This window comes from Genypterus blacodes, unplaced genomic scaffold (genome assembly GCF_046128005.1).
Source record: "Genypterus blacodes isolate CSIRO-AG114 ecotype Tasmania unplaced genomic scaffold, CSIRO-AGI_Gbla_v1 ptg000059l_1, whole genome shotgun sequence".
Lineage (NCBI taxonomy): Eukaryota > Metazoa > Chordata > Actinopteri > Ophidiiformes > Ophidiidae > Genypterus > Genypterus blacodes.
Window position 1 is genome coordinate 1,376,470 of NW_027466871.1, and position 22,820 is coordinate 1,399,289.

Sequence of the window (22,820 nt, forward strand, 5' to 3'; positions counted from 1 at the left end):
CCTCCACAGAGTTTATATGGAATTAAATGTTGTGTTTATCTGGAAATGAGGGGATTTTGCAGTAGTCGATCTCTATTTTAACAAAGAATCAAAACATCAAAGCATAAGTCACCACATCAGTCATAGCCCCAATCTCATAACTGATGCGGTTGCGTAATGTTTTTTCATGTTTTGTCCTTTGACCTCTGAGGCAGGACAATACATACAGTATGTCCTATATGAGTCAGCATATTAGCTATGGGAGAGGTCAGGCATAGATCTGACTGAGTGAAAAGTTTAGTTTAGCATTTGAAATGATTTTCTATCAGATGACAGGAGGAAGTGGCCTATGGGGGCTTAATCTAGCTTTGACGCAGGAAGTGAGACTGTGTGGTTTTGTTTTTCTCACCTCAGACTGAGACGCTCTCGTCTCTGAAGGCCCTGCTGAAGCACATCGACCAAACGCAGCTCACACGAGAGCTGGACGGCTCCTTCCATTACAACCACAGCCACTGGATCCACTTCAGACAGGTTCGGAGGGATGGAGTTGGACAATTCTTTCACTACTTCACCAAACACAATACTGATAAATGCAATGATGGAAACTAGGATGGCAATCAAGGAGTGTGCTTTAAGGAAGACTATTCGGTTATTTACATTTCAATTCTTTACAGTTTTGACATTTCAGATCAGTGCAGTTTAAACAGCTGGATGCCTTTGATGACAATGAAAAGTAGACTAATTATTGCTTTAGTCTGACCCTGTATTGTGTTCTATAAATCTGCCTGCTACTCACTTGTGATGTTTTGACACTGTCAATGTATTTCTGTCCCTATTTCTCCCACAGAAAATCGAACCGTTTGCCAGCAGTTGCAGTGCAGCCATCTCCTCCCTGCAGGAGTCCATCAACACACTGAACAACAGTGGAGCCCTGAAGACCTCCAAGGTCAGTCCCATCACCTGCAGGCAGTCTGCCCCTCTGATTTATGTGTCTCCAGCTGACACACAATAGCTCTCAGCGAGTTTCTTTCCTCTTGCTACATATCTCAACCGCACAGTTCAGCAGTTCGACTTACGGCTAATTTCCATTTGCTTTGTTCTGTGGCGGTCAATGCAGGTTGCAACGTTGAGATTTAGTTTGAGCTCATTCCTGGCGGGAATCACGTTTTGACTGGGTCATTTAAGTTGAATTTTGTGTCGCTCTGTTTCATTTAGGAGGTGTGTGAGGTGATGGAACAGCAGAGACATCTAATGAAGAGAGTTTTAGAAGACACTCGTCTAAACCGTCTGCGTCTGGAGGGAGGGACTGTCCTGGCCCGCATCAGGAAGGAAGAAGCCTGTGAGAATGAGAACTACAGGTACCGCAGGACGCCAAACCACACAACAAGGAACCAGCTCAGAAGTACTGTTAGAAAACAAAATTTTACTTTAGTTCTGTCTTTGTTCATTCAGGGATGCTGTTGACATGGTGAATGCACTGTACAACCAAGTAGATGAGGAGGTCCATAAGCTCGTCATCCTGTCCAACAAGTCCCAGAAACAGTTGGAGAGCCTGCTGGAGGTGCGCAAGTTTGAGGAACAAACCAAGCAGGTGAGCTTGAACTTTGTTTTGCCCTTGACATCATTCTGTAGGTGAAGTGATGGAAATTGGATAAATAATGCTATAATCAATCAACAATCCCTCCTGTCTGTCCTTCCAGATCAAACTGTGGTTCAGTGTGGAAGGAGACAAACATCTCTCCCCTTTGGATTCACTAACGTTCTCTGAAGCCACAATAAAAGAGATGAAGGAGGGTTTGGAGCTGTTTCTGCAGGAGTCGGTGGTAAATGAACGAATACAACACATTTCCAACTTCATGTGATGGTCAGGACAGAGACAAGTGCTTTAACGCTCTGTCCTCATCTGTGTCCTGACAGCACCAGCAGAGACACGGCCTGCAGCTGGTCAAAGAATCTCCAGAGTCGCTCCCAGGTTCAGCCCTTCTCGACTTCAAGCAGCATCTGGGCTCCGTCTTAAGCCGAGTGGAGAGGAGGAAGGCACACCTGGACATCCTCGCCAACCTGTATGAGTTCTATGACTCAGTAAGTATGAAAATGTGTCATATTTAGTATCAGATGTTACATTAACACTTTACAAATACAGGATGAGGTTGATTGGTTGAGTCAGTGTGTCCCTTGTTCTATACTCTGTTACTTCTTTAGGTCAACCACTGGATGGATCACTGCCAAGACTACTTCTGCCAGATGAGCCTGGACAGCCCAGGTGACGGTCTGTCTCCTGCCGCGGTGCAGGTCCTCCAGGATTATTACACCGAGGCATCAAAGTTCTCCGTGGACAACTTCAGCCCGCTCAATGACATGGTGGTGTCCCTGGACAGTCCTCAGCAGCTGCAGCAGTGGAACACGCTGTGGCACAAATGTCAGCAGACCAAGCAGCAGCTGGAGGAGCTGCTGGCCCGAGCCGTGACAGACGCCTCCACCTCCTCAGCAGCTGATGCGTCCGATTCTTTAAAAGCCGAGGACAGCCAGGATGAGGTCACAGAGCAGCACGGAGCTAAAGCTGGATGTGTTTTGTTACCTGATGTGTCCACTTACTCCACCAGCGCAGTTGCACCTTTGACTTATGAGGAGACCAAGCCTCATTCTGCTGGGCCCTTCTCAAAGAGCCCCTCCAGCTCACCCCCCTCTTCCACACACTTCCATTTCCCTCCCGTATGTGACAACAAACTGAGACACAGCCCGTCCATATTCGATGACACGGACAGCGACTGCACCATCGACTCGTCCATCTCCTGCTACTCCGAGCCCGTCTACTCGGGAGCCGCGCGCCACCGCAAGCAGCCGCTGAAGAAGATCATGAAGAAGACCCTGAGCTTTGAGCTGACCCCGAGGGACAGCGGCCACTCAGACGCCAGTCACCTTCACGGTTACACGGGCGTGTATATCAAGGGCCTGGAGGTGGCCAACAACGTGTCCGCAGAGAAGAAGCTGCAGAGACCCGACGTGGCGAGTCCAACTCTGGGACGCAGCCGCAGCATGTCCACGCCCTCCAGGATCCATAACAGACGCAGCGACGAAGACAACAGGAAGCAGAGCAGGTCAGGAAATGCATCTGTAATACTAAACACACCTGTCTAATATTTGAAAATGTAATAAACTTGACTTGAGGGAACAACTCTGATGTATTCTGGTTTCTTTCTCCTCTGCAGCAAAGTGCAGCACATCATGGATGAGATGATCTCCACAGAGAGGGAGTACGTGCGGTCGCTCAGCTATGTCATCGAGCACTACTTTCCCGAGATGGAGCGGTTGGATTTGCCCCAGGACCTGCGGGGAAAGAGGAGCATCATCTTCGGGAACATGGAGAAACTGTGGGACTTCCACAGCCAGTACTTCCTGAAGGAGCTGGAGTCCTGCGCACACTCGCCTCTGTGCATCAGCAGCTGCTTCCTCAGACACGTGAGTCCAAATGTAGAAGTGCAGTGGGCGTATTAATGCAGTAACCTGTATTCAGTCTAGATGTGGTCAAACATAATGAATAAAGTTGATGGGAGATCAAGGACGCTAAACACACAGCGCAGGTTAGAGTGAGCACTCAGGTTTCTGTTCCAGCCCTTTAGACATGTGGCCGCTCAGAAACCTGATCGCTCCCCTGACAAAAGCATCTGATATCATTACACACAGCAAAAAGTTTGGCATCATCACCTGGCGTGTGCGAATCGAGGAAACAGGGGCAGATGAAGTTACTGATGTGCACTTACACCTCACTAAGTTATCAGCCGCTGTCATATTGAGAATTATCATCGACAAGAGAAGCAACCTGGTCAACATTTGGCGATATTTCCTTCCTTCAATGACGTGCAGAACCTTACATGAAGTCTCAATATGGTCCTGTAATTGGGTTACTACAGCCAAAATCTGATTACATTTTTGCTACCAGGGTACAACCAAAAGTGTCACATAAGCAGGCTACTGAAGCTCACTTAAACACACTGCATCACATTTACAATCTGATGGGAATCTGATGAATGGTTGGTAGTGTTTGGTGAGGCCTGCTGAAAGGTGAGGATATGTTTGGCTATAGTCGATGTTGTAACTTGTTAATCCTGTGTGCAGGAGGATCAGTTTGGAATGTACGCCCTGTACAGCAAGAACAAGCCTCAGTCTGACGCTCTGCTCACCAGCCACGGCAACGGATTCTTTAAGGTGCGTCTTGTTACCTTACAATCATTCCTCGCACACATACACACACGCGTCAACAAGACAAAACAGAAGTGGCGTCTAGAATAGAGTAACTCACAGGTTCCGTAAGCGCAGCCTCACACTCTGCGTCTCTCCCAGAATAAGCAGCTGGAGCTGGGGGACAAGATGGACCTGGCGTCCTACCTGCTGAAGCCCATCCAGAGGATGAGTAAATACGCTCTGCTGCTCAAAGATCTGATCAAGGAGTGCAGCCAGTCGCAGGAGCAGGAGCTCAGCGACCTGCGCACGGCCGAGGAGATGGTCAAGTTTCAGCTCCGCCACGGCAACGACCTGCTGGCCATGGACGCCATTCGGGGCTGTGATGTAAGCGAATACACAGAAATGATATTGGTCCATTTTTGTGACAGGAGCAATATTTACCTTTTCTATTTGTGTTTGTTTCTATTGAGTGTTTTTATTTTACAATCACATGCGAGTAATTGTATATATTGTAGAATACATGTGTGTACATGAAGAGTTAAGAATTTTACACATTTTACATTTTAGTTTGTTACTTGGAAAGCACAACAAAAAGTGAATTTGATTTTTACCATTTTACAAATGATCATTCCTGATTTAAATGTACAGATGAAGCCACACAGTGTCACTGTGAGCTCTGCTGGATACTTCAATGTGTCAAATTGTCTAATAATAACACAAGTATGGTGTGTATTGGCTATTTTTGTGCGTTACTAAACAAGAGGTCATGTCGTGTCTTCGGGAGTTGAGTTCAGGATCCCACTAAGAGTTGCATTGTTCCCACTGACGCCTGTAACATGTCACGTTTCCTCTGCAGGTGAACCTGAAAGAACAGGGTCAACTCCGCTGCCAGGATGAGTTCATTGTCTGGTGTGGACGCAGGAAATACCTCCGCCACGTCTTCTTGTTTGAAGACCTCATCCTCTTCAGCAAGACCAAAAAGATCGAGGGAGGATACGACATTTACATCTACAAACAATCCTTTAAAGTAAGAATGCGGTTGTTTGATGATCGGGGGGAAGACGTCTGTGTCGCCGTGACAACCTGACGCTACATGTCATGTTTTCAACGTTTCTCCCATCCAGACAGCAGAAATAGGTATGACTGAGAACGTCGGCGACAGCGGCCTGCGGTTTGAGATCTGGTTCCGACGCAGGAAGTCCCAGGACACGTTTATACTCCAAGCCAGCTCTGCAGAGGTCAAAGCCGTGTGGACCGCCATCATCGGCAAGATCCTCTGGAGACAAGCGCTCAGAAACAGAGGTTTGTTTCGGCGTCTTTATGCAAACATCCACTGCACAAATCAGCACTAACAACAGTTTAGAGTCGATTTTCTGATTCTTCTGTACTCGTCGTTTCCAGAGTTGCGTATGCAGGAGATGGTGTCCATGGGCATCGGCAGCAAACCTTTCATGGACATCAAGCCGAGTGACGCAGCCATCAGCGACAGAGCCATTGACTACATCATGAAGGGCTCAGGTGAGTTATTCCCCTGTTTCATTCCTCTGAAACCTCCTCATGATCTCATTCACCACATAATGATGCCTCATTCTTCTTTGCTGGAAACGAAGGAAAGCTTTGATTTTGTGCCAGCGTGTCTCACTCACAGGTGTTTCCATGCTAATTGTGTTTTGAGGGTTTTGTTAAGTCAACACACCAGATGTAATCCGAGCCGTTCTCACAAACCTCAATAAACTATTTTGCATTCATTCTCTTTCATCACCAACCGACTAAAAATTCAGGCCTTAATTTCAGCGATTAACAACCGCAGGAATTCCCGCCACGTGGTTTCTTTGTCCTCCTCATTCATTCCCTCTTTCTTTCCGTCTCTGCTGACAGAGTCAAGGACCAGGGCATCCATCGCCGTCTCCTCGTTCGACCACTCCACCTCCTTCAAGAGACCTCATTCCACCATCTCCAACAGCAGCACTTCCTCCTCCAGCAGCCAGTCGTCCTCCTCCCTGCTGGGTTCGCTCAATCTCCACATCTACTCCTCCCCCTCTCACCCGCACGGCTACCCCATGGGCAGCGTCCCCTCCTTTGGCCAGTGGCCCTACGACTGCATAGAGGAAGACGAGCTGGAGCAGGACACTGGGAGTCAGCCGTCTATGCGTGAGTGACTTTACCTTAAACGTATTTACATCACCGCGTCTTCCTCGCTGACTTCTTCTTCCTCCATCTTGTGCATTGTAGTCACGGAGAGCTCGGAAACTTCGTCCCAGTGCACCTCCAGCGACAGCATCACGGCGCTGAGTGCTCTCACCCTACCTGGCCACTCCAGCATCGCCATGGACTCCTACAACAACAATGAGCCGCCCTCCTTCCTGTGCGCCTCCACACCTCCCTCCTCCATCACGTCTGCTCCTCTGTTCCAGAAGGACGACGAGCTTCAGCCACAGGGGACCAAGTTCATCACAGCAGTGAGTGTCGTATAGAAACCTCATAAAGAAAATAAGGGCTACAGGGGACAGGACGGGGTCTTTTAAAAACGTGGGACATTTTTACAGTTTTAAGTAACGGAGAGAAATCCAATTTTAAAGGCTGACTCTGCCCATTTTACAAATTAATCTCAATTTCCCTGATTTTGCACAAAGCCCTCTACGACCACAAGGTGGTTTCATGAGGTAAATAGACACATACATTGATCTTGATGTGTAGAAGTGTTGGAGTCTCCCTTAAACTGTGAATTGTGTCTTTCCAAAATGGATCCAAAGCCATAACAGCTTTCTTTTCTGAGCCCTAATTCCTCACTAGTTCCTCAGTGGACACGTGTGATTAATTTGATTTCACTTCATTCATGACCAGCTGCTGAGGAAGCGATCAGTGAAGCCACCTCGTCCGTCAGCTTCACTTTCACTCACCTCCTCTGCTGTTTTGTCTTTGGCAGAGCAGCACCTCTCATATAGCAGTCGGCCTCTCTACAGTGGTCTGACACAGACCTGAGGGGTTTAATAGGTCAGTAAGTAAGCAGTGGTCGTGCGTGTGTGCGTGCGTGCGTGTGTGTGTGTGTTTGTTGATTGCAAGTTTAACAGCTATGAGTTCTGCAGCCTGAATACTAATGTGTGTGACTTGGTGCTGTGTTGCTGTGCATGGTGGTGTGGTGGTGGCAGGCTCTCACTCTGGGTGCTCTCCTTCCTGTTTGCCTCTGGGCGTTCACCCCTGGTGTTCCTCTGCGCGCTCCCTTTGACATGCGGGTGACGATGGGTTTGTGTGTGAGCGAACACATGCATGGTGTGTTACAGCCTTTGGTTCGTGGCATGGGCATGTTCTTATACGTGTGAGAAATGACTTCTCTTATACTTAAATGTGCCAAAAACTGCATTCCAGAAAGACAAATAAAATGATACATGAACAGGATTAAGATGAAACAAGCAGCCGTTTGCTGTCGGCCTTCATTTCAATGAATAAACAAATAAACTTCACGCACAGAAATCAACAAAGTAAAGATAATCTATGTAAAACAAACAATTAATCAGATTGTTATTTACATCAGTATTTTAGTGCATACAGATAATTTAGATATATATTCGTTATTTATTAGATATAGTTTTATTGTTGTCATTTTCATAAACTGAATTAAAGACAACAAAACAATTTAAATCTCGCTGTTGCTTCCAAATTTAAGTGTTGCTTTTAGACAACATTCTGTACTTATTTATTAAATTGATGTTGATTCAGTATAAAGTTATAGCCTGTAATTGAGGAAGACAATGACTGTAGCACTTCAATATTACAATAAGTGAAAACATCTTGCAACTTTGACGCTATGAGATTTATGTGTGTGTGAGGGAACATTGTTTCTGTAAACCTTCATGTCGTGTGGCGTTCTCTGATATACCTCTCTCCTCTCTGCAGCTCTGATGCGTCGTGACGCAGCGGCAATGTTTTGTTTTCATTTGGGAGGAAAAGAAGAAGAGACGAAGATCCAGCTGAGGTGGATTCAACTTCGGAGCACTAAAACTTTAATGACTCACGCAGCCCTAACAAGCATGATAAGACATTTCATCATTTGAGACTGTAAAGTGGACATTGACACGTAGCATTGAGTGCTGTTGTAACGGTACGTCAGCGGTCTGTACATTGATTTGAATGAGTTAGGTATGAATCGTTGTTTATATTGTAGATGAGCTGTTTATTATGTATTTTACAAAAAAGAGGCAACAGAAAAATCGAACCCAGACTATGTTGTGCTGTTTGCTGCCCGTTCCTGTGTTGTGACACATTTGTACAGAGGATTAAAATGTGTAAAAGTGTTTGCTGTGTTGTCTCTGATGTTACATTGGATCTGCATTGATAGAAGACTGGAGGTTACAGAAGAACATAACAGACGTCAGACATCAATCCCTCATATTCACGAAAGCCATCTTTGCTTTTTGGTTGTAGCAGCAAACAGACAGTAGATACTTTCCACTGATAAAGTCTTAAACCGCAGAGCGCTCTGTACATTTTTGCCAGATACACGCACGCACGCACGCATGCGCGTGCACACACACACACACACACAACGCAGCATTGTGAGAACCACCACTGCTGGTAAAGAGAAGCAGAAGTCAAGGAGGATATAGTGATGAAGAGCGGTTGCTCCTCCACTCGAGATAAGCTGACTTCTCTTTACCACAGCTGGTGTGTTCTCAGTAGAAGTTTAACACACAGACCACAGCCTGGGTCCTAAAAGCAGAAGGTTCATCTCAGAGGCAATGGGGACAGAATTGAAAACCACATTGTCAAGCATCTAAGCAGAAAATACATAAACCCGTTGCTAATACAGTGGCCGAACTAAGTCATTTGAACATTGTGTGTGTGTGTGTGTGTGAATCGAAGTGTGAAATCAATCAATCGGCGGTGCAGTTATTTTTATCAGGCTTGTCGGGGTGCGTGAGAACGTCTCTCTTTGCAGAACATGAAGCAGAGGAGGCCAGAGAGGAGAAGCTCGATGACCAACACGGAAAGCTCCATCACCTCAATCTGTCAGAAACACACAGGGCACCAGATATGGATTGATTGATCTTATATCTTTACGTCCTAGCGTGCCATGCTTGCTTCACATGGCCTTACCCTCAAGTGAAGGTCACGGTCTACGTCCCACAATACCAAGTCGACGATTATCAAACACACTGCAACTGCTGCCACGGTGATGCAGCCGTAGTTAGCCATCAGGCATACCTGCAACAAAAACCATTCAGTTCTGCCGCATAAACTCTTAAAGAGGATTTCTGCCTGGTTTAAATACTGTTCACTCACAGGCAGCAGGGCTGGATACTTGAACAACAGGTTGGACCCGAGTCCTGCAAAGATGAACTAAAGAGGAAGAGAACAACCGAAGGTTTTTGAAAGACGTTTAGGATATTTTTACAATCTTGTTGCTTATCTCCTCCGTTCACATGTTTGGTTCCTCTTTGAGCGAATACTTACAACTAATCCAGTCAGGTGAGACAGTCTGAACAGATTGAACAGAGACTGGCCCATGTTCTGGGTGACACAGAAGATGATCCCAACCCCGACACTGAAGAAGCCGCTCATCATCTGCAGAGACTGACAGAACACACACAGGGACCATAAACACACCACAAACAGCTAAACTCATGATACAAACCTGCAAACACGACATCATCAGATCCTCACAGATTCTGCTGTGGCACTCAGCAGTACTTTGATTGTTCAGTGATAGTTCAGGACCTTTTATATGTAAGAATTCACACTCTTTAATGCATATAATAATAGAGAAATGAAGTCCAATTCATTACAGCTTACATTGTGAAGTGACATTAATAGAAGATTAAATGTAATAAAAATAACCACATATTAAAATTATATTCTATACATGTGGTTTGAAGTGAGTTGTGTGTATTAAATGTATGTTTTTACATTAATCAAATAAGAAAATGAACTAACAATTTCCACAATTCCTGTTCCATTCTATATCCTTTCTACTCAGAAAATTAGAATTTAAACAAATCATAAAATTGAAGCATACGGTTAACATGGAGATTCTACACACGCTTTAATAGTGTTTGATTCAAACAAAATCATACACAAGAGGAGATAGAAGATTGTGAAGTGCAGTAGCTTAAACCTTGTTTCCTGCCGCTGCTGGCCACATTTGGGGCACTGAGCCACTCAGTGTCACAGAATGTTCCAGCAGATAAATCATCTAAAAATCAGAACTCAGACTGTGGCACCGTGTAAGCTATTATCAGCGTAGTGGTGTTGCAGACTGGTGTATGGCGCCTCTTACCCCGAGCACAGCAGGTTGTTTCTGCAGCAGCCGGTGCAGTGGCCCCTCCATGGTGACGGGCTGCAGCTTTGAAGCTGCATACGTTCGAATCTGCTCAGTCTGCCTCTCCCTGACCAAATCATCTTCACCCAAATGGATGTTCATGTCAACATCAGCACAGGCCATGATCCTCCTCTGACCTGGAACATATGCAGAGATGTAAAATCATCAAACACCCTTAGAGTTTTACTATGAATCTATTTTAAACAGTAACACCTCACAGGCCCGGCACAGCTGTATAATCATTACAGACATACAGTATATACACTGTTTTTAAAATGGTATAAATTCCAACACAGTCATTTGTCATTGGCTCGGCAATGAGAGATAATACAGATAATTATAAGGTTGAAGACACACATTGGCTTGAAACACTTAAAGGGTTTCCATGGCAGTTTGAGTTCATTATGTTGACAAATGAGAGATTTGTAGGTTTTTTACAAATAACACATTTACAGAGAAAAATAACTTCAAGTTTTTCATGAATACACAATAAAATATACAGTATATACCAGTTTTAACTCCATTATGCAATGTGGACGATCCTGTTAAGGCTGTTGCTGAATGGTTTTTCATTATAAATGCCTTTTAATTCCTATCAGCAATTTCAGCAATTCCCCTCAGAAAAAAATAAAGTAATAAATCAAATAAAGGGTTAAATAGAGTTTTATCTTCCCTTATCTTGTCTTATCAGACTGTGTAATACTAAATAACTGATGTAATTCTTAATTGCTGTATTAATTCTTGAATATTAGGCACTGAAGAGCATACAGATGTGATAGATTACCATACAGTAATTATTAATAAAAACTCATTTAAGTACAAACCTTTCCAATGCACACACAGACGTTGCGACGCTCACACAACCACATGATACACATGCTCACACAGATGCTAATTCAGAAAAAACAAAACAATGACAAAATATTCTCTCCGACTCTTGTTTCTATTTTAGATCAGTCAAAAGGAATCACAAATCAAGCTCTGTGTCGAAGAGTATAATAAACTTCCTTTGCCTGTAATAAATAAAAGATATTAGATTGAGATTCTTACCATGTTATACTTGATAAACATGTATTTCACCCACCGCATCCGTGTCTCAACTACTGCACTGCTCTTAAGGCACCATTTCCTGTGATATGAGGTCATTTTACACCTCAACTGCCTCTCCCCCGTCGCTGGCCTTTATACCAACACATTCAAACTAATACACGTTTTTCACTAGTGTAAATGCTGAGAAACAGGTTGAGAAACTCGCTGGATGCCTGTAAACACACGCTGGATGTTTTATTTGAGTATTTCTGATTGATAAAAATCTGTTGTTACTTACAACTGCAATCAGCTTGTTCTTTTACCACGCCAGTCCTGACGCATGTATGTATGTGTGTGGTGGGGGGTGTGTGTGTGAGAGAGACAGAGCATGAGAGGGACTGATCACAAATTCATTTCCTCCTTTAAACGCATCTCACGAAGCAAAGTCATCACAGTTCTGAATCTCTAAACGGTTCTGATTCCCTGATCGATCAAATGGATAACAAAGTGATCAAGTAAGTGGCATACCTCTTTCACAGCAGGGTCAAAATGAATGTAAATACTTCAACATTGTCTGCTTGTTCACAGGCCGCTGAGGGTGTCTTTTAAATGTGATGAATCAATGATCATCACTATCCCTATTGGGAATCTGATGGACATGCAGGAGGGTCAGCTGATGCCAGAGAAATTCCACTGTGTGTTCAAAGACAACTTCAAGGTCTTTGTGAATAAAGGGAAACCTAAACCTCTTGGGGTAAGTTCAAATACATCTTATACAGGGAAGTACAAGCCTCACCCAGTCAATGAGAGCCGTGTCTTTGTGCTCTGACTCCACATCCATTCCTCTCATTTCTAGGCAGCTCAGTCCCTTGCTGGTGTCTTTGTTATCGCTCTTGGTTTTGTTTTCGGCACCGAATACTTAGCCATCACTCTGCCCAGTGTGCTGGTAAGACAGACACACTCAATCACTACTGTATATTTATTAAGTTATCAGATACTGGCTGTACTGTAGTTTTAGATTTCTGTGTGAAATAACTATAAATCTTACCATTATCTTACCATAGTTTGTGGTCTGTGGTATGCTGTCCTATGCTGCAGGACATTCTCCAAACATGCACGTGGTAAGAAAACTTCTGCAAATGAAATATTATGTATGAAGTTTATGAGTGAAAATAATTGGGCCTTATGTTGAGGTTTGCTAGATCTGCACACAAACAACAGGTGCTTATATGGGTTAGGAAATAAAAGGAATTGTATTGGTTGAAATTGTATTTAAAGCTAAAAAGTAGCAGTGACAAAAAAGAAAGAGTTTTTATTTCCTTTAAGATAGTTGTCATTGTTATGTGGATAAATGTAAATAAAGGTTAATAAATGTAACTGCATAGTCCGGCAATACTGCAGGGTGGGATGATTCAGCTAAAAGATGATCGGATAGAGATCTCTTCTGCGGATGACAATGATTGATCACTGAATAATCCGTGCCATGCCTCCAGACTCCAGACTGTGCAGGTCCAGACTGTGCAGGTCCAGACTCTGCAGGTCCAGACTCTGCAGGTTCAGACTGTATAAAGAGAAGAATGTGCTTTTTCTCTGTACAGGCAAAGATGTCCTTCTCCCTGAACATCATCAGCTTCTTCTGGTCAATTGCCGTAGTCGTATTTTGCAGTATCATGTTACAGGTGCCTCAACACATTCCGGTACGCAGAACTACCAGCACCAACTAAGTAACTCATTTACTAACTAAAAAGTTAACTCACGAACAGCTCTGCAATGTCTCCTCAGGTTTTCAAAGGCATCTTGGCACTTGTGCTGACTCTCCATGTGGTCGAAAATATGATGTCCCTGTTCCTGATCTACTGGTTGAGTAAAGCAATATGCAGGGAACAATTCAACACTCTGGTATGTCACTACATCCCTCATACACACAGCTGCTGAACATACAAGGAGTAAATCCTTATATAACTAACTGTAGTGTTCATTTTTCTGCAGCCCATTATCAAGCTGAAACAGAACGCCTGAAATTCCGAGCAGCTCAACAATCCCGAAACCAGCAATCTATCAGCTTAGAAAGAGTTCATGCGCAAAAACAGATACCTCAGTTTTTTATAACTGAAAGAAAACAAGTTTTGTTGTACATTAAAATCGGTTTAGTTTAGAGAAAGGAATTAAAAGAGCAGAAATAACGTACAGTTTGATTGATATGACATAGACTTGAATGGATGTGTCTCTGTATTATATATGAATGCACAGCCCTCGTTATGTAACCCACAAAGATGGAGTTGCTTGTTATGTCGAGTTTTAGAAATGTAGGAAATATAAAACGGTGTGTTGCATGTAAATATACCTGTTGGATATCAGTTGCTATTATTTTTGCATGTATGGTGTATGCTTTACATAATGTTTAATATGCTATATTTTGCTCAGCATTGGTGATGCTTTGACCGTAGTTCTGCATGCGATGGTGACAGAAACGTCTTTACTGATAGACCAAGGTCTATCAATAAAAGCGTTTCTGTCACCATCTGTCACATGAGTCCGAATGTAACACGTTATCTTAAGATTCAAAGGAAATGCTGTTTGCTGTGCTTCTCAGTTGGTTGTCATGACTGCCAATAGCTGTGTAAGAGATTGAAAACATTTTCATTTACAAGTATGACTTCTGTCAAAATTCCAGCTCTATATCCACATATTCATAAGAGCTAAGTAGACTTTCCTGACTTTTCCTGACTCCTTGGTTGCTTATAAAACTTTTTTTGCATGATAGGAACAGTCAAAATGTTGGTTTGTTTCTATTTCAGTTTGTTGCAATGTCCATATTAGGAGTGGACGGTTCTTGTATTCCCATCAAATATTAATCTTGGCAAGGATTTTTGTGTCACAGCTCCTGGGAACACACTGTCAGTATCATTTCACGACTTTGCATCTGTCATTTTATACAAACTGCATTTCACTGTTTTGCCCTGTCCCTGCTTTGCTTCCTGCTTATGATGTATGCTTTCCCTTTTTATCCCATTTTAACTATTTTTTGCTATGGATTTATAAAAAAATACTATTTGGTTTGTTTTTGTGTTCTTATTTACGATACATTAATTATAGTAGACAATGCCATTGTGGTTGTATGGTGTGAAAAAAGGAAATCAGCAGCCTACACAAACTATCACAAGTGCAGTACATTTATGTTTCAAATATAGAGCTCAATATAAAGGTCAAATTTGAAGTGTCTGATGAAAGTGACACTTTCTCCAGCTGTTCTCCAGCATTTTAAAGTTCTCATTAAATATGTTTTCTGTGTTTTTTTTTTGATTTATAGAACCACTGTGTTGCAGGTATACTTTGCTCCTCACTGTTACACACATATATATTCATCCAGTGCAAAAACAGCCTTATCTGCTGGCCACTGCAGCTACACTGGAACAACTGGTTCAGGTTATTAAGGATGGGCGCTGTCTTTCCTTCCCCTTCATCTCACCCTCACCACAACTACATGCCAGCCATTTTCCGCTTTTAACCTCCCTCCCAAGATATCATTTATTCCTTCAATGTATAAAATAAGTAGAGAAATTGTTTCCTTTTTTGAGCTTTTATTATTTATTATTCTTTTCATCCTTGACACTTTTGTTACAAGAAAAAAAACAAAGAAAAACACAAAAAATAAATAAATAAGCATGTCAAACCACCGACAACCCACACGAGGGCACCAATACAAACGCGTCTCAAGCTGGAACGTCACACCAGCTTGCTCATTCATTCGACTTTCAAATGACTTGTAGCTGTTGTACTACATTGACAGTTGTGCTACAATAAAACAAGAAAAATAAAACGTGAAAAATAAGATAAGCCTTCCTTGGATACCATGACCTGTATGATTGAGAACCTTCACGGATAAGAAACGGAAGTAGATGCATGTCAAACCACCAATGGCCATACGAGGGCGCTATAGACACATGTAAAAACATTCGCGTCTCAAGTTGGAACGTCACATCAGCCTGCTCATTCATTCGACTTTCAAATGACTTGTAGCTGTTGTGCTACATGTAAACTCTGTGCCCCGCCACCTGCTTTGTGTCATGGCTGCTCAGAGCTTTTAATCAGGGCAACTACCTTTAAAATCAATTACGTGGGTCCTTGATAAAGTTGTTCCCGTGTAGAGGTCACGCTACAAAAGAACAACGAGCAATAATAGAAAGCACATGATGATGGACAGACACTGAGGCGGGACACTCCCTACACACACATGAACACCAATCACCATCAAAAGTGAGGACATCTCGCTCAAACTCTCTTTCCTGCTTTAACCATGTGCGGATCGCTGCTTCCAGTTGCGATCTCGTCTTTGCGCTCTGTAATGTAGTTTCTATTTCAGAACATTTCGGTGTGTTATCTGCTTCTTCTGTGCGTGTGTGCGTGCGTGTTTGTTGTCCTCCTCCAATGCGCTGACAGACCGACAGACCGACCGACCGAGGAGCCGCTGCTGCCTCTGTTGCTGCCACTGCTGCTCCCCTGTGTCCGGCCATGGCGTCCGTGTATAGCGGGTCACACACACTGAGCAAGGATGATGTGAACTACAGGATGCATTTCCGAATGATCAACGAGCAGCAGGTGGAGGACATCACCATCGAGTTCTTCTACAAGCCGCACACCATCACACTGCTGAGCTGCGCCGTGCTCAGCCTCATGTATTTCGCCTTCACAAGGTACGGGCTAGCGTTAGCACGGAGGGTTAGCCTAGCTAGCGAGCTAGCAGCAGGAGGAGATGCTCTGGTAGCACAGAGCAGGTAGACATAGAGCAGCTTAGCCTCTAGCTTTCACTCTCTTTGTCTTCTTCTTTATCATATTAGCACACAGGAGCTTAATTAACTTCATACGAGTACCGATTAGTCTTATTTAAGGTGTTATGTCCCTGTGTTTACATTCGTTTGGTCCATTTGACACACAGCACGTATGTGTGTATGTGTGTGTACAAACACAGCTGCTCTGTATAACCAAGAAGTCAAGCTGATATAGTTTTATTTTGTAACACTCTTTGGACAACTGTGATGCTATAATCTGTCAGAAAGGTGTTCCATAACGTTAACAATGTAATGTAATAATGTCAACAAATCAGCTCAGTGTTTCTCCTTATAAAGTGTGTGTAATGTGAAGGGCTGTGACGGTTTGAAATGAGGGAAATATTAGGATTTATCTTATTTATTTACACAATTCATTAACACAGTTTACCTAAATCTAATACCAGCCATAGTCCCATAACAGTAACTGTGTTGTGTTTGTTCATTTCCCTGCAGAGATGATGGTAACCCTGACAGTAACATCTGGCTGGGCGTCATCCTGGTCATCTCCTTCTTCCTCATCATCAGCGTTCTGGCATTTCCCAATGGTGATTTAAAAAAAACCCACACACATCTTCCTTCCATCCTATAATGACAATTAGAGGCTGGAAGCAGTTCACGCTCCCGTTTATTAGTTCAGCCAGTCTATACATTTACATTAACCCTTTGCACCGGATGTTGGCACCGTCTCATTACCCCTGAAATCCCAACTGTCACCTGGCATTAGGGAAGAGGAAGGGTCCTGCTAAATGACAGCAGTTATGGTTTACTGCTGCTGTGATACGTCGTACACAGAAAGGCTGATTAACTTCTCTGTCTGCCTCTATACAGGTCCATTCACAAGGCCACATCCGGCTATATGGAGGATTGTTTTTGGTGAGTATTGATACAGGGAGTGAGTGAGTGGATTGATGGATTCCCAAATTGGGCAAAACCTGTTTTTGTGTGAGCCAACAGGCTTCTCTCTTTTCTTTCCCCCGGTGTCATGTCTCTCTACTGTCAAGGTCTGAGTGTCCTCTACTTCCTCTTCCTGGTTTTCATCATCTTCCTGAACTGGCATCAGGTAAAGCAGCTAATGTATTGGTTGGACCCAAACCTGCGCTATGCCAAGAGAGAGGCCGACATAATGGTGAGTGTGGTTTGCACGCAGCAGTTTTCCCTACGAGGGGAGGGGTAAACACTCATTGTGAATGCATGACATCTCTGTTGCTCTGCGCAGGAATATGCAGTTAACTGCCACGTTATCACCTGGGAGAGAATCCTGAGTCACTTTGACATTTTTGCCTTCAGCCATTTCTGGGGCTGGGGCATGAAGGCCCTGCTCATCCGCAGCTACGGTCTCTGCTGGACCATCAGTATTACCTGGGAGCTCACTGAGGTACATGGTGCACCAGGATGAAAATCTTGTGTCACACTGTGGCACGTCACTCCTCTCTCTCCGTCTCTGTTTGCCTGCTTCTCCTGTTTCTTCATTATAACGGAGAGCCGGGCTTAGATTACAAGCTGAACCCAGGAGTTGATCCAGCTGATCCTCTAACAGACACTGACCGGTGCTGTCCATGAGGGAGAATGTTATTGTGTGTTTGATAAATATAAGCTCACTGTTGTCTACATGTCCCTGTGTGGTTCAGAGTCTCATAGCCTCTTCTTCTCCTCTTCTTCTCCAGCTCTTTTTCATGCATCTGCTGCCTAACTTTGCCGAGTGCTGGTGGGACCAGGTGATTCTTGACATACTGCTGTGTAACGGTGGAGGAATCTGGCTCGGCATGACTGTCTGCCGCTTTTTGGAGATGAGGACCTACCACTGGGCCAGTATTAAGTATGACTTTGCACTCTTTCAAGTGATCATGACAGCATGCTGACTCTGCTGTAGTCACATTTCCCCCCCCCCCCCCCCCCCCCCGAGTGATTTATCGTCCCGTGAAATTGAATTAGGCGTTCATAAACCGAATTTTCAGGCGCATACATTTTGTTTCTGTCACTTAGAAATATGATCTGGCATGTTCATGAGGGAGCGGAGGGGCGATTGAATTATTCATTCATGCGGTGGCATTAGTTTCATCTGTTGCCGGCTGGTGCACTAACATAGTAAATCTGTCTTTTGTTTTTTCTCATGCAGAGACATCCACACCACCACAGGGAAGATCAAACGAGCCGCGCTGCAGTTCACCCCCGCCAGTTGGACGTACGTACGCTGGCTGGACCCCAAGTCTTCCCTGCAGCGGGTGATGGGCGTCTATCTCTTCATGATCATCTGGCAGGTGGGTCAGCGAGAAAATCCCCTCTCGCCCTCTCGTCACGGTGACTAAGTGCAGACTAGTCGGGGATCATCCGGGGTGTGTTGCCTTTTAAATCCAGGCTAATCTAATTATCTCCCCTGTTGTTGAAACCTGAAACGTGTCTCAGATGGATCCATATAATGCATGAGTGTCCTGCCGTCTGCACATTAACAGTTAATCCTACGAGCATGAAAGATGGGCTGGATTAAGTCGGAGCGATTTACAGTAATGGGGGGGGGGGGGGGGGGGGGCGGGCATGGAGAAGTTGAGTAAGTTCCTGTGCTCGCCGCAGAACTCCAGTCGCTGCCTGCCACAGCCGTGAAAGCTGCAAGTCGCGCTCATTCTTGTGCGGTGATGCAGCAGAACGATCCTGCTCAGGCAGTTCCCAACACTCCAGAGGATTTAAACAGTAATTTGCAGTCCATGTGAATTAGTTGAAGAGACGAGCGATGACCCCAGTGTGCTCAGTCTGGTGACGGTTAAGAATGTTACATTTTTACAACCGTGGCCACACTACTTCCTTTTCCACCTCTGCGTGTCGTCAAACCATTCTGCCACATTTATTGCGGCCGCTCCTTGAGAAGACGTCTAATCAGCCAAGTCAAATAAAACTGTGTGGCAGTACCAGGTGTGTGTGTGTGTGTGTGTGTGAGGCTTTGAAGCAACAAACACCAGATCATGTCCTTTAGAAATGTCCCAAATGTATTCATACTGTATGGTGCTTTAACAAAGAGACATCACTTCTTGTACAGTCATCACAGACGTCTTGTTCTTGATTGAAACAGATGAGTGCCAAGCGTAATGAATGATTCTCTCCCGTCTCCCTCGTTCTCCCCTTTTACAGCTGACGGAGTTGAACACGTTCTTCCTCAAGCACATATTTATCTTCCCTGCGAGTCACGCTCTGAGCTGGTGTCGCATCCTGTTTGTTGGCATCATCACAGCGCCGACAGTGAGGTATGAGGACAGACTGAACTCTTGCGTCCTAGGCTAAGTGATTACACACACACACACACACACACACACACATGCTTACTACACTTCCTTGTTTTAAATGTTGCATTTGTTGTGTTTGTTTCCCCCCTTTAGGCAGTATTACGCATACCTTACAGATACGCAGTGCAAGCGGGTTGGGACCCAGTGTTGGGTGTTTGGGTAAGTGAGACTCTTGAGAACGACCTCACAGTTGCCTTAGACTTTCTATATTCACAAACGTCAGCGCAGGTGTGAGGTTTGCGTGTATGTGTAAACAGCCCAAGGCGGCGAGTACGAGTCCCAGTACAGCAGGTGACGATGTGGGCGTGAACAGACATGTCGGTTAACAGACACCTCACCAAATCCCCGTACCTGTCGTGTTCATTTACACACACATCACTGTCGGCTGCAGGCCAGGTCAGATTTCACGCGTGTACATTGTGCTTTTCTTCCATTTCCCAATCACAGGGCAATTGCCTTTCTGGAGGCTTTGGCGTGTATCAAGTTTGGGCAGGACTTGTTCTCTAAAACGCAGATCCTCTACGTGATTCTCTGGCTGGTGTGTCTGGTAAGATCCGGCAGCACGGACAGACGGACAGCACATCATGCATTATAAAACATGGAACTCTAAGCTTTAAAATCCTCACCACCAGACCATAAACCTTATTTTTCACATTTGACTTCGATTATAGTGATTAAAAACAATGTGATCCACTTAACGCTCACTGCAAGTCATTGGTTATTGATTTTCCTTTTTTTGTTCTAGGCCTTCATTACATTCCTGTGCCTGTTTGGGATGGTGTGGTGTGCAGAAAACTATGGTCCAAAGAAAAAAAAGGTGTGTGTTTAGCTTAGCTTTGACATTGTAGCGGTCACAATACTGTTCATATGTATCTATAGCTCGACCTCACACAGCCCACAAGGTGACGGCAGCATTTTTACAAGCAGGTCTATTTATAGAGCGTGTGTGTGTGTGTGTTAATGTTTGATGGTTGTTGAGCTTAAAGGAAACGCTGCTCCACACTTTCTGTGCTGTGGGTCTAAACAAAGACTGCTGACTTTACTGTCAAGGGACCACAGTGATTGTGATGTTGCATCTTTTCCCTCCATTCACAGGTCCCTCCCTGTGGCTCAGGTTACCCTATAGGATATGCTGGATCAGCCGGCTCCTATATGTTCCCTGTTCTAGTTAATAGAATGTGTGTCACGCGTCTCAACCTCCTTTTCTCCTCCTCTCACAGAACCTGTCAGAGTGCGAGGACAGTCTCTACTCAGAGTACGCTGACCATGTCTTCGAAAGGTTTAAAGGTACAGTATGTTATTATTCCCTCCCTGCCATAACTTATGATGCATGACTGACCCCTAGTGGTTGCTGTGCCAAACTCGCACCGTGGATCAGTTATTATAATCATCTATTTCATTTGGGATGTGTTATCTTCATGCTTTTTAGATGATACAGAGGACGACAGCGACGCCCCGGTGACCAGACACAGAGGAAAGAGCTCCAGGAAGACTCAGTCTGTCAACGGCCTGGACAGCCAGTAGGAGTATCGAAAGCTGGAAGCCGGTGGACCGCTGCTGACTTCACTCTGAGAGGCACCGAGTGAGGGATCAGGTGGGAAGTGGGTAAAAATGTGACCACTTCCTGGTGTGTTTTAAACTGCAGGAAAGCACTGACGTACAACAGAGGGAGTGGAGACGAGTAGGAGGAGGAGGAAGAGGGGGAGGAGGAGCAGGTCCACGCGGTGTTAACAGGAGGCTTGGACTACAGAGACGCACGCTTCAGTGGTGCTGTAGTCATAATAGCTCCTTACATCACTCACCACAGGCGTCTGTGAGAGTGAGGAAAAGGTGTGTGTGAGTGTGTGTGAGAGGAGAAGAGAGAGTAGGCAATGCAGGAGTAGTGTATCTAAAAAAATAAAAAAAACTATGATTTACATATAACATTTATTCTATGATACAATATATCATTAATGGTTCGTGTAAACTTGAGCGGTTCATTTAAAGCCCTAACAACTTCTTTGATTCAACACATTCAATACTAAAAGCCATTATTTAGAAATGATGTCATTAAATTAAGCTTGTTCGTCTACGGCGCAAAGATTCCTCACATTTCCTTTACAGTTTGTATTTTTATTTCTCAGCTGTGTGTGTGTGTGTGTGTGTGTGTGTGTGTGTGTGTGTGTGTGTGCGCGCGCGCGCGCGTGTGTGTGTGTGTGAAGGTGGACAGGAATTCCATGCAGCCAGTTTTGAAGCATGTTGGCATCATTGTCTGACATTTTGTGTTTGACCTGGATCAAAGCAAAGCACACAGTTTAAGCACTTTTATTTCCAGAATGTTTATGTGGATGTACTGTACATTTGTAACGTTTGAGTATCTTGTGAAATATTGTGACCTTGAGTAATGTTTTACTCTCGCTGTCCATTCGTGGCTGCTATTATTTTTGCTATACGGACAACAGAGGGCACTCCTTCAGATTCCTGCATGTTTTCTGCTTCTACCTGCGTGTGTGTGTGCGTGCGTGTGTGCAGGTGCTTTGTTTCACTGACATGCTTGTTATTGCCTTTATTGTATTTGCATGGCCGTGTCAAAAAAACAACTTGAAGTGTTTTAGTAAAATATACCTGTAGTAGTCAAACGATCTTTGTATTTCAACACACACATCTGAACACCAGTATTGTTATTTTTGTCTTTCACCCTCCGTCTCACATTTTAATTCACCCCCTGTGCCTGTTTGTGTTATTTTATAGCTGATATTTTGCAGTTTGTATTGAGACTAAATTAGAGGATTTGTGTCTGATGTGTGTCCTCTTGAGTGCTTTATCAAAGGCTGATTTTTCATTTGCTCTGGCGGTGTCGTCTCAGTGCAGATGTGTCCCTCGTAGTCCTAGACAATCCAGACGTTGACCTCTGTGAAATGGACCAGGCTCCCTCGCTAGACTATAAATGGTACATTGTCTCTGGAATTTGATGTCATTTGCCAAAACAATTCTGTTGAAAGCAACTTGTGCTGTTCTTTTTCACTGTGAACTAATGAGACATATTAAAACATTTTACATTTCCTCTTAAACTCTTGGTACTGTCATTGTTGGTGCTTTCATCGCTGCTACACATCAAACCAAATGGTTTTATGACGCATTTAATTCATTTTGTTTTAATAAATTCCTGTTATGTACACATTACTGGGTATACATTTACATTCTTAACAATAGGAAATCACAAATGACCTTGCT

General features: G+C 44.1%; 4 protein-coding genes across 8 annotated transcripts in view; 3 read left to right on the forward strand and 1 right to left on the reverse strand.

Moving 5' to 3' along the window:
- The window catches only part of plekhg4b (pleckstrin homology domain containing, family G (with RhoGef domain) member 4B), a 23,791-nt gene extending 15,602 nt beyond the window's left edge, over positions 1–8,189 (forward strand). For 2 of the 3 annotated variants that reach the window (XM_076153727.1, XM_076153725.1), the window contains exons 8-24: positions 394–510; positions 827–925; positions 1,195–1,337; positions 1,432–1,570; positions 1,680–1,802; positions 1,897–2,061; positions 2,182–3,077; positions 3,189–3,438; positions 4,096–4,185; positions 4,321–4,545; positions 5,018–5,188; positions 5,286–5,463; positions 5,563–5,679; positions 6,040–6,312; positions 6,394–6,620; positions 7,088–7,155; positions 8,056–8,189. In XM_076153727.1, coding sequence (XP_076009842.1) covers positions 394–510; positions 827–925; positions 1,195–1,337; positions 1,432–1,570; positions 1,680–1,802; positions 1,897–2,061; positions 2,182–3,077; positions 3,189–3,438; positions 4,096–4,185; positions 4,321–4,545; positions 5,018–5,188; positions 5,286–5,463; positions 5,563–5,679; positions 6,040–6,312; positions 6,394–6,620; positions 7,088–7,132 — 3,258 coding nt within the window. In that variant the 3' untranslated portion in view covers positions 7,133–7,155; positions 8,056–8,189. The remainder of the gene's footprint in view (positions 1–393; positions 511–826; positions 926–1,194; positions 1,338–1,431; positions 1,571–1,679; positions 1,803–1,896; positions 2,062–2,181; positions 3,078–3,188; positions 3,439–4,095; positions 4,186–4,320; positions 4,546–5,017; positions 5,189–5,285; positions 5,464–5,562; positions 5,680–6,039; positions 6,313–6,393; positions 6,621–7,087; positions 7,156–8,055) is intronic. The other variant, XM_076153726.1, reaches the window with a different exon arrangement.
- LOC143003206 (uncharacterized) lies at positions 8,106–11,865 on the reverse strand. Of its 2 annotated transcripts, none has more exons than XM_076153730.1 (6): positions 11,805–11,865; positions 10,436–10,614; positions 9,613–9,732; positions 9,442–9,498; positions 9,256–9,363; positions 8,106–9,165 (listed from the first exon to the last, which is right to left on the reverse strand). In XM_076153730.1, exons 2-6 carry the CDS (start codon positions 10,598–10,600, stop codon positions 9,058–9,060), a joined length of 558 nt encoding a protein of 185 aa, XP_076009845.1. In that variant the 5' UTR covers positions 10,601–10,614; positions 11,805–11,865; the 3' UTR covers positions 8,106–9,057. The 2 variants fall into 2 exon arrangements, with proteins under 2 accessions (XP_076009845.1, XP_076009844.1); XM_076153729.1 differs by lacking the exon at positions 11,805–11,865 and adding an exon at positions 11,528–11,669.
- LOC143003205 (uncharacterized) lies at positions 11,815–14,565 on the forward strand. The gene is made up of 7 exons (XM_076153728.1): positions 11,815–12,021; positions 12,095–12,260; positions 12,363–12,452; positions 12,571–12,627; positions 13,105–13,203; positions 13,289–13,405; positions 13,496–14,565. The coding sequence occupies exons 1-7, from the start codon at positions 12,002–12,004 to the stop codon at positions 13,523–13,525; spliced, it is 579 nt and encodes a 192-aa protein (XP_076009843.1). The 5' UTR covers positions 11,815–12,001; the 3' UTR covers positions 13,526–14,565.
- A 1,208-nt stretch (positions 14,566–15,773) lies between these two features.
- On the forward strand, positions 15,774–22,651 carry ptdss1a (phosphatidylserine synthase 1a). 2 transcript variants are annotated; one of them, XR_012963850.1, is made up of 14 exons: positions 15,774–16,200; positions 16,789–16,880; positions 17,164–17,208; positions 17,337–17,461; positions 17,552–17,710; positions 18,000–18,151; positions 18,452–18,593; positions 19,456–19,568; positions 19,701–19,766; positions 20,055–20,154; positions 20,353–20,424; positions 20,828–20,894; positions 21,037–21,772; positions 21,809–22,651. XR_012963850.1 is itself a non-coding variant. In XM_076153907.1 (13 exons), the coding sequence occupies exons 1-13, from the start codon at positions 16,019–16,021 to the stop codon at positions 21,129–21,131; spliced, it is 1,410 nt and encodes a 469-aa protein (XP_076010022.1). In that variant the 5' UTR covers positions 15,774–16,018; the 3' UTR covers positions 21,132–22,651. The 2 variants fall into 2 exon arrangements, 1 of the variants encoding a protein (XP_076010022.1); XM_076153907.1 differs by having other exon boundaries at positions 21,037–22,651.
- Positions 22,652–22,820: the final 169 nt, after the last annotated feature.